This window comes from Tachypleus tridentatus, chromosome 2 (genome assembly GCF_004210375.1).
Source record: "Tachypleus tridentatus isolate NWPU-2018 chromosome 2, ASM421037v1, whole genome shotgun sequence".
NCBI classification, from domain to species: Eukaryota; Metazoa; Arthropoda; class Merostomata; order Xiphosura; family Limulidae; genus Tachypleus; species Tachypleus tridentatus.
In genome coordinates, this window is record NC_134826.1 from 32,215,298 (window position 1) to 32,228,890 (window position 13,593).

Sequence of the window (13,593 nt, forward strand, 5' to 3'; positions counted from 1 at the left end):
TAGGGACCATGATGGAACAAAATAACAGGCATAAAAAATCGTCTGTTTAAAACCGACTATTAAATGTGTGAATATTAACAACGACTCTTTAACAGTATTAATCCAAATCAGTATACAATGTATGCGTCAAAATTTCGCTATTTCAACGAATTTTCCAGACAAGCTTTCAAAAAATAATAACGAACCATATTACTCTAATTATTTCACTGAACTTTTCCGTCTGGGGTTCTACTTATTTGTTTCTTGTACCAAAGAGGATATTGGTTTATACATATATAAAACGGACGATGCCCAACTTTGACATATAATTCAATTTGAAGTCAGGTTATTGGAATCCAAATGAGTAATAAAATTGAGTCATATATACACACGTGGTTTTGCTGGTGCACAAAAATATAGCTAATGAAAAGGTAACAAGGAAGCATAGAAAACAAAAACAAGAAATTTTATAAAGCCAGTTATGGATAAATATATGCGTAACCCAATTAAGTGTAGTAATATAGAAAGTTTTAATGTTACAAAAATATTGAAATAAAAAAGTAAAAACTATAAAAACTAAGGTAAAATATTATCCCTAATTTGGCAAATCATTGTTATTATATTAATGTGCGTGTTTTTTCTTTTAGCAAAGCCACATCGGGCTATCTGCTGAGTCCACCGAGAGGAATCGAACCCCTGATTTAAGTATATTATATTATTCTGAGCCAAAGTAGGGAGAATTTTTTAAATTTTAAGTAACTCAATATCTTTACTTTTTACTTTTTTGTTTCAGTACATTATATGTCATTAAAACATTATGTATTGTTATACTTGGCTAGGTTACATATATATCGACCCATACTTGTGTGTACAAAATGTACTTTTTTGAATTATACTTTCGTATATACATATAAGGTATAATATATGTATTTGTACTGCTAATACTAAGTTAAAATTCGTATTTGTTTTACTCGGTAGCTAAAAAGCAATATACAATTATTGCTTCTTTAACTTACAAAAATAAATAAAATGAAACCGTAACTTTGTGTCGATTGTTTGGTGAACAGCTGAAATGTGTCAACATCCTAAACTATTGCTGTTCAGAGATTGTTAGTTGTGCTTGTGAAGGATGAAGATTAGCAGGACAGAAGAGGGGCTTTTGTAGGTCAGCAGGATGTCGTTTGGTGGATTGTGATTGATTGGAATCGGTTGAAGATATTTGTGGTAAAATTATGACTAAACGTTTATCACTGTTTTAGTGTTGTATTATCGATTACCTTTCAAATATAGATCAAACGAGAAGAATTAAATGTATTATATACATAGGTTAAAATGATACAACAGATATAACTATGTTATGTCTATCTGAAATGGGTTAGTCTTATTTCGCGCTTAATTTGTTTTCAAGGTATACTGAAGACTGAAATCGATTCAAGCTGTAATACGACTAACTCTGCAAACACTTTTTATTGAACACGAATCATAGTGCATACTTAGAATTGTCAGAATAGACTCAGTGAAAAAGTTTCACATAAGTGTGATCTTAGATGAAATGAAACTTTCTTATCGCAGGAGAACACGCGTCTGTCGGAGACACTGGGTAATTTATCCAACGTATATAAACGTTATCAGTGTTGTGCAGGTGGCTGCTCCGTGTTATAGTTAACGAAGTCACCAGTAGAAAGGCATTACGCACGTGTTCTTTGAGATTTTCGCTTGGGTGTCGTACAGGTTGATTAATTTTATTGTTAAGTCCAAATTATATGTTTACATACGTATACGAAATATTGAGCTGGATTATATCGTTTCTAACTTTCACTTGGCTAGGCTTAACATTCTGATGTCATAATCCCGTTTATTTTGTAAGTATTTATTTTATTTTTATACCTTATGGTTGCTATACGAAAGTTATTAATGTCTAAATGGTTCATAAACTCCAGTAAAATCTGTTATTTAGATAATGTAAATTGTACTCCTCAATCTCAGTTTGAGAACAGTTTAAATAAGAAAACAAAACCAAAACCAAAACTTTGGATTTTAAAGTGCTTTATGTCAATAGACAAGGTTTTTCTTTATAGTTAATATGTTGCAAAAGAGTCAAAAGTTATTTTACGATACTTTCGGTTGCGTGAAGTGTATTAATTTATACGGATGCGTGTACTATGCTTGTATTATATCGTCAATCTTAGAACATTAAGTCTGCTCAACACATGGCATGCTAAGATCAGCTTTCAAAAATGAGTGTAACAAAAAATTGTAATAAATAAATAAATACTTGTCTTCAAATAAATAGATTTATATAATTTATATAGTCATGGTGTACAAATAATATTTTATCTGTAGACCATAGCTAGTGAGATTACACTAGAAAAATATTATAGTATTATACAACTTGAGTAATATTAATGATTTATCTGTACATGAAGAGAATATTTAATTCTGAAGTATTTTTATTATTGCCTGTTATTATATTATTTTCCAATATTTTGAGTTCATAAGCCAACTTTAATACCTTGAAATTGTCATATATCATATCTACTTGTAAAGTTTGAAGAAGTAACATTATTTGTATGATGATTTATATGTATATATATATTTAATATATTAATATGATGAGGAAACATGATACAAAAGACCGTTCCCCAGTAGACCAGCTGTAAGTCTTCAGATTTACATTACTCAAGTCAGAGATTCGATTCCCCCCACTGAACACAGCAAATCAAATAGTCCAATGTGACTTCGCTATAAACACGCACACACACACATAAAAGACCACTGTTACAGGACTACCGCTCTGTTATCATGTGGAAACGCACTGCATCACAACACAGTCATGTGCTGATAGTTTACGTTGTTATTGGTTCTCCTGTGACCAATCAGAGAGTGATATGCTAGTATAAAGCCTTACTTGCAGTAACTATGCTCCTATGAATCTAGAAATGTATTCCAAGAATATAAAAAACATCATGACAGATCTATAAATCAACTTTTTTGTCTGGTCAATGCAAAATATCCGGTAAAACTTCATGTTTCAGATGGAGCTAGCATTGTTAATGCTAAATGTTCTCGAGAGTGAAAACCAAAATATTTCAAAAATTATATTAAGTGATATTACGAGACAGATAATAATCAAGTTCACATTTTGCCAACGAGCATACAGTAAATACAGTGTGAATGTTGGTACAAAATGGTTTCAGTAGGTGTATAGCTATTTAAAATTAACTGCCATTAAACAAGCATCGATCCATAAGCAGTAGAATGAGTGAAGCTGCAGATGTGTGCTCTTTATAGACGAATATATATTCGGATTGTTTTGCAAAATAGATGAAAGTTTGATTGATTCTGGAGAGGAAATAGTTCCATGTTCTATTTACCACATAGGAAACATTATTGCTGGAGGATCAGAACAAATTTGGGGCTGCATCTCACTCAGTAGTTTTGATGATCTATACAAAACTGATAAATGGTTAAATATACAGATATTTTTTGATCGATTTTGGCATTCTCTTAATAACACGAACTACCGTGTTTCTCCGATAATAAGACCTACCCATAAAATAAGACATAGTGTGATTTTTGGGGATAGTTTTAATATAAGCCCTACCCTTAAAATAAGCCCTAGTTAAGAGTGGCAGGAAGAGGAAAGAAATAAAAAAATTAATTTATTAATTAGTTTAATAGTTAGCTAATTAGTTTGTTTAAGTATTAATCAGTTAGTTTAATAGTTTAATAATAGTTTATTTTAAATGGTTAGCTTAATAGTTTGCAACATTAAATAGAATATAATTTCTATTTATTTAGAGGTCTTATAATTTTTACTTTGTAACTTCATTTTTTTAATATATCAAAATAAGACATCCCCCGAAAATAAGCCCTAGTGTCATATTTTAAAGTGAAAATTAATATAAGCCCTGTCTTATTTTCGGAGAAACACGGTATTAGGAAGGGATTAATTTCTAGCAAGACGATCTCAAGCATACAGCAGATGTTGCATACATTGTTTTGACCGTAAAGAGGCTCAAGGAACACTCACAACCATTGCTTGGTATGTAAAAATCATGGTACGAATATTTTCGAGACTAAGCAACTTCACTGATTTTTGGGAAGTATCACAAGACATTTAGACAAATATTCAACAAGTGTGTGCTGATGTATTGTGTCAGCACGCTGAAAGGTGTAACGCTCTGTGTAAAGCAGAGTACTAACATTAAAGTACCAGTAGTTAGGACTTCTGGCCAACGTCCAAATAATGTCAGCGCTTAGAGACACGAGGGTATTATCTCTGAGACTAGGAGGCCACGTGACCTATGACATCATAATTCCAAGGAATGTTTCCAGAGGGCGGATATTTCCGTAGTACGCCACTAGTGTCGTGCATAAGATTACTTAACAAAGAAAACATCATCAGCTGTACGACCAATTGTGCGGACAGATGTTTTGTTAGGCAGTTTGTGAGCGAACCACCAGAGGGTGTTGTTGAATGGAGAACTGCGTTAACATGATTGTTAAATTGTGACATGTTATACTAAGTATAGAAAAGACCTACTTATTCGTTCTCTGAAGTTTTAACACAGTATTAGCTTTGTAATATCATTATGGTCAACTTTCTACTTTATAATTTCAGTTGGATATCCATATGTCTAATAATAAAGAAAGTATTTAAAAAGAACTATTTTAATGTTTCATTCATTGCACTTTGAATACTTGTACAGCATGCTTCATGATTTACAAACATTTAATATAATAATCCATATAATAGTTCTTCTAAACGATATAAAGATTAATTCAAATAAAATAATAACAGCATTGAAATAACTAAATAATATTGTGTTATCAGCACTTACCCTAAAATTTGACTTCTAAATCATTTATATAAAATGGATAATAATTACAATTCACTTACTTCAATTAGTTCACATTATAACGGTCGATGTTCGTCAAAATTCATAATTAGATAATTAATATGGCCTGTTGTATATTATCCGGTCTAATGTTAGCAGAAAGCTTCGTCGGTTGTTAATGTGACAGATGTTTGTGGTTGAAATATTATAGTTTAGTCGTTTTTGCATTCAAGCATAAGTTCTTAGCAATACAATATACATAGAGGATTGGTCAGCATGTTACCTTCAACCGTTAAACTCCTGCTGTATATCATCACGAATAATGAACAGTACAACTGTGTGTACAAGTCGTCATTACTTATTAATAACAAACAAATTATTTTAAACTAATATAATTTATAGGTTGAATATTTGTTTAGCATATTTCAAGTGCTATTAGTATGATTATATATACATATATATTTAAGTGATTTTAATTTATAATCTACATAATCGTGAATAAGGCCGTATAGGGCGGCTTCCTTGGGGTTGCATACAGATGGTTTGGGTCGCGACCTTTGGCAGAAACAAATGACCGGAGAAACAGAGAAGTTGAAAACGATAACATAACAAAACTATCAGTTTGTTGTCATAGTTTGTTTTTTTTTTTGCTCTCCCATTTAGTCACTCCTTACAAGCATTTTTTTGTAGTTTCAAACAAAGTATTAAAACCAGTTAAAGAAAATGATAATTTTGGTATTACCGTTTCGAGAATTCTAAGTTAGGTGGACGTCACTATTAAGTTTGGAAAACATCACTATATATCAAATCACCTGTACAGTAATTTAACATAGAATATATGTAGTCTTTAAAATTACTTTTCATTTTAATTTATATTGAAAACATTCCAACTTTAGAACGTTTCATCTGGACCGTTTAAGATAAAAGTAATGCAGCATCGCCAGACAGATAATAGGCAGCATGACTGTTACCATGTATTCAGTCTATCATGGCTACATAGTCCTGTTTTAATTTCTATTACGACTGTTACCATGTATTCAGTCTATCATGGCAACATAGTCATGTTTTAATTTCTATTACGACTGTTACCATGTATTCAGTCTATCATGGCTACATAGACCTGTTTTAATCTCTATTACGACTGTCACCATGTGTTCCAGGGGTCACCGAACTACGGCCCTCGAGGTCATTTTGTCCGGCCCGGCAGCAGCTAGCCGCTTGGAAATGAAAAGTGACATTTCATCAAATGTCCGACTGTCATAACAAAATAAATCACATCGATGATCGCTTTAAGCTGGCAAACACAAGACGTTATAATAAAAAGAAACAAGGCTGTCACGCGCATTTTTAACCAATAGGAAAATTCTTCTTTCGTCCTTGCTGCCCATTTATTCATATCGAGGCACAGATCTATGAACGCATTAGGATTTCGAAAACAAGTACAGACTTAACCCTCGTCGTATCGACTCGTCTTGTAAATTCAGCGGCCTAGGGTTACCGCTTCAGCAAGCTCAGTTCTCTCAGTAGTCGGGTTATGCGCTTCTCTTAATTCGTTCTTAAGTAAGTGTCGTGGCAAACGTACGTTTCAATATATTTTGTTTGTGCGTTCTTGCACCAGTACAATACATTTCTCACAGCGTTCTGTGTTTTTCATTTTCAGATCCTGTTTTGTTTTTTTTTTACCATCGTTATGGCTGCTTTTAAAAGAAGAAAAGTGGACTCTGAGTGTCGTGCTTTCAATGAAGAATGAGGGAGAAAGTACTTCTTTGTGGAAACAAAAAACCAGAAAGCTACTTGTGTGATATGCACCAAAAGTGTTGCCGTTTTGAAAGAGTACAATCTTCGGCGTAACAGTAAAACAAAACATCTATCAACATACAGCCATGTGAAAAAGTTAGGACACCCTATGAAAGCCTGTGTATTTTTGTAACATTTTTGGATACATAGATATTTAATCTCAATTTTAACAATACTGAGAGATTATAGGAATATAACTAAACAATTAAAATTGAAGAAAAGACCTTTCAAAATCTTCTGTAAATGTAATTTTACAAAAATGCATATTCTAACTGAAGAAAAAGTTAGGACACTCCTACATTTATTCTCACTTAAAATGGCTCAACTCACACACAGGTGTATCACACCAAGTGCACATGATTAGAAGATCGTTACTCAGCATTTTGAATGAGGCTTGCCCTATTTAAACCTCTGACACTTAGTTTGGTGTGCTCCTGACTGTTGAAGTGAGAGTGAGCACCATGGTGAGAGCAAAAGAGCTGTCTGAGGCCTTCAGAAAGAAATTTGTAGCACCTTATGAGTCTGGTAAGGGATTTAAAAAGATCCCAAAATATTTTGAAATCAGCCATTCCACTGTCCGGAAAATAATCAACAAGTGGAGGGCTTTCAAAACAACTGCCAACATGCCCAGGTCTGGTCGTCCAAGCAAGTTCACCCAGAGAGCAGACCGCAAGATGCTAAAAGAGGTCTCTAAACACCCTAAAATGTCATCACGGGACCTTCAGCAGGTTCTGGCTACTACTGATGTGAAAGTGCATGCCTCTACAATCAGAAAGAGACTGCACAAGTTTAACTTGCATGGGAGGTGTGTAGGGAGGAAACCTTTGCTCTCTAAGAAAAATATCAAGGCCAGACTGAAGTTTGCCAGAGAGAATGTAGACAAAGACCAGGACTTCTGGAATAATGTTCTTTGGATAGATGAGTCCAAAATTGAATTATTTGGACACCAGAACAGAGGACATGCATTTTTGTAGAATTACATTTACAGAAGATCTTGAAAAGTCTTTTCTTCAGTTTTAATTGTTTAGCTAGTTAGTTATTACCATTAGATTTCATCTAGGAACATAGGGCCGCAATAACTTGCGGATTCTTCAACAAGTATTTAAGTGAGTAGGTTGTTAGCCCACTGCACCGAGCCGTCCCTAATTTAGCAGTGTAAGACTAGAGGGAAGGCAGCTAGTCATCATCACCTGCCGCCAACTCTTGGGCTACTCTTTTTACCAACGAATAGTGGGATTGGCCGTCACATTATAACGCCCCCACGGCTGTGAGGGCGAGCATGTTTGGCGCGACGCGGGCGCGAACCCACGACCCTCGGATTACGAGTCGCACGCCTTACGCGCTTGGCCATGCCAAGCCACTTTAATTGTTTATATTCCTATAATTATATTCCTATAATCTCTCAGTATTGTTGAAATTGAGATTAAATATCTATATATTCAAAAATGTTACAAAAATAGACAGGCTTTCATTGGGTGTCCTAACTTTTTCACATGACTGTATTTGAAATTTTCAGGAAAGTTCCGTTCTGAGAAATTTGAATCCATGAAACGTGTTTTTGAATCTCAAAAGAATCTCTTCACGAGAAAGTTTGCTGAAAATGAATCTGTCACTCGTACAAGTTCCAAAATAGTGCATAGGATGGCAGAGCGAGGAAAACCTTTTACTGACGGCAACTTCATCAAAGAGCGTATGATGGAAGCAGCAAATGAGCTGTGTCCTGAAAAAAACCAATTTGTTTGAAGGTATCAGTTTTTCAGCAACTCCAATTGTACGGAGAGCAGAAGAACATCGCATTACAGATACGCCAAAAGCTAGAAACTTCCTATGGTATTCTCTGGCACTGGATAAGTCTGCTGATCTTTCGAGTACGTCACAACTTCTCGTGTTCATTCGTGGAGTTAATTTGGATTTTAAGATCACGGAAGAGTTGGCATCAGTTTGCAGCATGCACGGAAGAACAACTGGAGAAGACATGTTCATGGAAGTGCATAAACCTTTGCAAGACTATAACCTTCAGTGGAATCAGCTTAGAGGTGTGACAGTTGATGGAGGGAAAAACATGGCTGGAGTAAAGAAGGGTCTGATGGGGCTGATCAGGAAAAGTTGGAAGATCTTCAACTCCCAAGCGCTCTGTTCATACACCCCGATTATACATCAGCAAGCATTCTGTGAAAAAGACTTAGATATTTCTTGCGTACTGAAACCAGTCATTTCTGCAGTGAACTTCATTCGGGGTCGTGCACTTAATCATCGCCAGTTCAAGGCGTTTCTTGAAGAAATTGATTCGGATTTCTGTGACTTGCCTTATCACACGGCTGTGAGGTGGCTAAGCTGCGGTAACATCTTGTCTCGTTTTTATAAGCTGAGAAGAAAAATAGATATAATTCTTATCTAGAAATATAGAGCCGATCCACTTCTGTCGGATCCAACCTGTTTGTCAAAGTTGTCATTTTTGGTTGACTTCACATCCCACACGAATGAATTGAACTTGAAACTTCAGGGAAAGAATAACCTTGTCTGTGATCTCTATAGAATTATTAAAGGATTTCGGATAAAGCTGTCATTGTTTGAAGCACATTTGGAAGGAGGAAACCTCTCTCATTTTCAGTGTTTCAATGAGTTTCATGCTGGAATCACAGAAGATATCAACCTAGAGTTTCATAAAAAGATTATTGGTGATTTAAATAAGCATTTTAGAGAGATTTTCGGATCTTGAGAGAATCGAAAGTGACATTATCCTTTTTCAGAATCCTTTTGATTGTGTTATTGATGACGTGCCAGTGGAAGTTCAGCTGGAGGTCATCGATTTGCAAGGAAATGACTTGTTGAAAGCAAAACACATAGAGGAACAACTTATTGAATTTTACAGCTGCATACCTGAAGATGATTTTCCAAAGCTGAAGCAGTTCGAATTTGGTATGGCATCAGTATTCGGAACAACCTATGCCTGTGAACAAGCATTTGATGAAGTATGTGAATACGGTACATCGATCAAGGTTGACTGATGAACATTTGAAAGCAATTCTAATGATTGGATGCAGCAATTCAAAACCGAACATTAAAGATATTTTGAAAGCCAAACGTCAATTTCATAAATCTCACTAACTTTTTTGCGACTTAGTGAAATTCAGATATGTACTCACTATGTGCGATGTGACAACTGTTTTTGCTAATGTCACCTTCCTTGATAACCTTTTGGTAAATAAAAATGTTGGTTGTATTTCTGTTTGTTTTTTATTATATGTGTGTATTGCATGCTACTCCCACATGGCTAATGTGCATCCTAAACTTAGTGTTAAGTCTTTTACAGAGAGCTTTCGTTCTAACTTATGAGTATTGAACATAATGATCATGTGACCCGCACTTCTCATTCCCCAAGTAATCTGGCCCCATGTGAAAAAGTTTGGTGACCACTGATGTATTCAGTCTATCATGGCTACATAGCCCTGTTTTAATCTCTAATACGACTGTTACCATGTATTCAGTCTATCATGGCTACATAGCCCTGTTTTAATCTCTAATACGACTGTTACCATGTATTCAGTCTATCATGGCTACATAGCCCTGTTTTAATCTCTAATACGACTGTTACCATGTATTCAATCTATCATGGCTACATAGCCCTGTTTTAATCTCTATTACAAGTGATTTTACCTACAATGATTAAATCGCATGTGAATGTTCTAATCCAACTAAACATAGAAAAGTAAGTACACAGATTTTATACTTTCTCAAATGGTTTTCTAAATAAATAACTTAACATAGATCAGATACACCCTTGTGCAAATTAATTGAAACAAGACGGAAAAATACGATTTTTTCAATTTTTTGCGTTTTATTTCTGAGAATCCAAAAATTACTCGCAAATTAATACATGATATGACCGCCTTTATTTTACAGAAGATCATTAATCCGCTTTGGCATCGAGTCCACGAGTTCACTGCAATCTTTACTAATTTTTGGATTATGGCCTCAATTAGCTTATCTTTCGTAGCACAGTCTTTTCCCTGAAGCCTTTCTTTACAAATCGCCCAAAGATTTTCAATAGGATTTAAGTGCGGAGAGTTTCCAGGCCAGTCCAGCACCTTTATTCGCGTTGTAGTTATAAAATTCTTCACAAGTTTCGATGTGTGGCACGGAGCCAGATCTTGCTGAAAAATGCCAGATCCATCTGGGAATCTCTTTTTCAATTCTGGAACGACTCTTCTCTGCAAAACGCCGATGTACTGTGGTCCTCGCATCATACCTTTTACGATATGTAATGTAAGCCTCCGACACCATAGTAGCTGAAAAAGCCCCAAAACATCTTCTTCAAGGGATGTTTTACAAACTGATTGATGTGAGATTCTCGAAGTTTCTCACCTGGAGATATGCGAACATGCAGACTTCTTTGACCCTGTAAGAAGTAATGAGTCTCGTCACTGAATAACACCTTCCTCCATTGTTCTTGCGTCCAGTTCTTGTATTTCAGACCCCATTGATACTGTTTTCCCTTCATTGAGTTAATAAGAAGTTGTTTTTGACTGGTATCCTTGCCCTTCTAACGCAATTTTGAATGATGTAATATTCCTCAAAATTTCGTCATATATTCCAAAAATAGATCAACCGCACTGCAAAACACAACTAATGACGTCGTCTGTGTGAAAAAATGACTATTAAAGGAAATCAGTGGGTCCAGCGAGCCTACACTGACCGCCATGCTGATAATCTTGTAAAATGACAATTTGTTTCAATTAATTTGCACAAGGATGTACTTATCTTCAGACAAACAGTGACGTGAGAGTCTTATCCATCGTTCTATAACCCGCCGTAAACACACCACTAGTATATAAACGGTTAACAGGCATAATTTATGGATGTTATACTTGTTTATGAGGACACTTCGACATCATTTTCATTTTTTTTCAAATAATATTTATTCATTGTATTAGCAGGAAGAGGTTGTGTAAATTATCCAAACATATTTTGTCATATTTGTGGTAAATTTGTAATGAAGAAAGGCAAAACAATAAAAAATTTGCAAAAAAACAAAAACAAACAACAACAAGAAAAGCAAACCATTACAAAATTTGCAAAAAAACAACAAACAAGAAAAAAAGCAAAACATTAAAAAATGTGCAAAAAAGAACAAAACAAAAACAAAAAACAAAATTGCAAAAAAAAAAAACAAGAAGAAAAGCAAAACATTAAAAAAAAAAAGAACAAAAACAAACAACAACAAAAGAAAAACATTACAAAATTTGCAAAAAAACAACAACAACAAAAAACAAACAACAAGAAAAGCAAAACATTACAAAATTCGCAGAAAAACAAAAACAAACAACAAAAGAAAAAAAAACAAAAAAGCAAAAAAAATTAAAGGTTACAAGAAAAAAACATTAAAAATTTGCAAAAAAGAACAAGAAAAGCAAAACATTACAAAATTTGCAAAAAAAAAACAAAAACAAACAACAAGAAAAACAAACCATTACAAAATTTGCAAAAAAACAAAAAAAAAACAACAACAAGAAAAGCAAAACATTACAAAATTTGCAAAAAACAAAACAAAAAAACAAACAACAACAAAAAAAACAAAACATATTACGTATATTTTAAAATAAAGTTGTGGATCAATACAAATCATGGTCTCCTCGCAAAATTTGTACCGCTTGTGTCGAAGAGTTGAAACAAAGGACTAAAGATAAGGAAAGGTTTTTGCTTTTTGGAATTCCAGTGGTCTGGAGTGAGCCTAGAAACCATGGAGATGGCTACTGGTTTTACTCAGGCAACGTGTAAGTTACAATACTCGAAATGAAAAGGAAATTTAGTATCGGAATCTTCAGTCTCCTATAATATATGTTACTCATGGACCTGATGTTATTAACAAATTGTTTAGTAAACATCAAGGGACCAGATTACGAAAATATTGTCAATAATATGTTCGATAAATTTAAAGAGTTGGATTGTAATATGAACTTGAAAGCTAATTACTTAGATTCCAATATTGGTTGTTTCCTAGAAAATCTCGGTGCAGACAGGGAAGAACAAGGGGCAAAGTTTCATCTGGACATCAAGGAAGTGGTAAGGAGATATCAAGTGAAACATCATGATGATGACTGGTTATTGAAACCAGATGCTCCAGACGTAATACACAAAAGAAAGGCCACAACGCAACATTTTGAGACTAAAAAATGTAGATTTCTTTTCCTTTATCCAGTTTGTTTGTCTTTTTCTTAAAGCATAATTATAAAAAAAAAAATTGTGGTAAACGAAGTAATAATTTGATCTAGGTAAGAGTTTTCTCCGATTTGTAAAATATCCCTATATATAACGTCAAATATTAAAATAATATTGTTTTCGAAACCTGCGTAGCTTGTTCATGTGAAACCCGTTATTAAACAAATTATTTCGAGTCACATTAAAATGCAATGTACTGAGCTCTTGGTAAGACATAAATTAACGATTAAAATCCTTGTATTTTAAACATATGTGTTATAGTGACATTGCTAACATTGTTATATCTAATTGCATTAAATATAATTTATGGTAAACTTGTAAGAAAAAATGTTTGGTTTATTGTGTAAGTAGGATCATGCAATTTTGATGATAAATATCGATTCAAACCACGAATCTCACATATCTACTTTGCATTCAATGCAATAAATTTGTCAATATAACACCTACTTTATGGTATAAATGTTTCACGTTTACTAAAAAAGTTAATTTTGCAATTATTACTGACAAGTAGAATTTGTGTATAAATGAACTTCGACCATAATGTTCAAAGAAATGAGTTTAATGGTTCGTCTTCTATATAAAATGTTTTGACTTTACATTTTAAACGACATAATATTACTTGGTTAAATTTGAATAAGTATCACACCCTCCTAAATAAACAGTAAATATTGAATATTTACAACTTTAACGTCGATGAATTTGTTATGATTTACTGAAATACAAGTCATAGCGTAATGCATTATTTTCACTCAAATTT

The 13,593-nt window shown here is 33.8% G+C and overlaps 1 protein-coding gene across 3 annotated transcripts; it reads left to right on the forward strand.

Annotated features, from left to right (window-relative positions):
- The first annotated feature begins 636 nt into the window (after positions 1-636).
- On the forward strand, positions 637-13,164 carry LOC143240446 (general transcription factor II-I repeat domain-containing protein 2-like). 3 transcript variants are annotated; one of them, XM_076482892.1, is made up of 3 exons: positions 1,519-1,841; positions 6,481-6,953; positions 6,985-9,840. In XM_076482892.1, the coding sequence occupies exon 3, from the start codon at positions 8,326-8,328 to the stop codon at positions 9,013-9,015; it is 690 nt and encodes a 229-aa protein (XP_076339007.1). In that variant the 5' UTR covers positions 1,519-1,841; positions 6,481-6,953; positions 6,985-8,325; the 3' UTR covers positions 9,016-9,840. The 3 variants fall into 3 exon arrangements, 2 of the variants coding, with proteins under 2 accessions (XP_076339007.1, XP_076338998.1); XR_013021767.1 differs by lacking the exons at positions 6,481-6,953; positions 6,985-9,840 and adding an exon at positions 12,619-13,164 and having other exon boundaries at positions 637-1,841; XM_076482883.1 differs by having other exon boundaries at positions 6,481-9,840.
- Positions 13,165-13,593: the final 429 nt, after the last annotated feature.

Excerpts from the sequence above, each read along its gene's own strand:
- LOC143240446 (XM_076482883.1), top strand. The coding sequence starts at position 8,326 with ATGAGCTGTGTCCTGAAAAAAACCAATTTGTTTGAAGGTATCAGTTTT.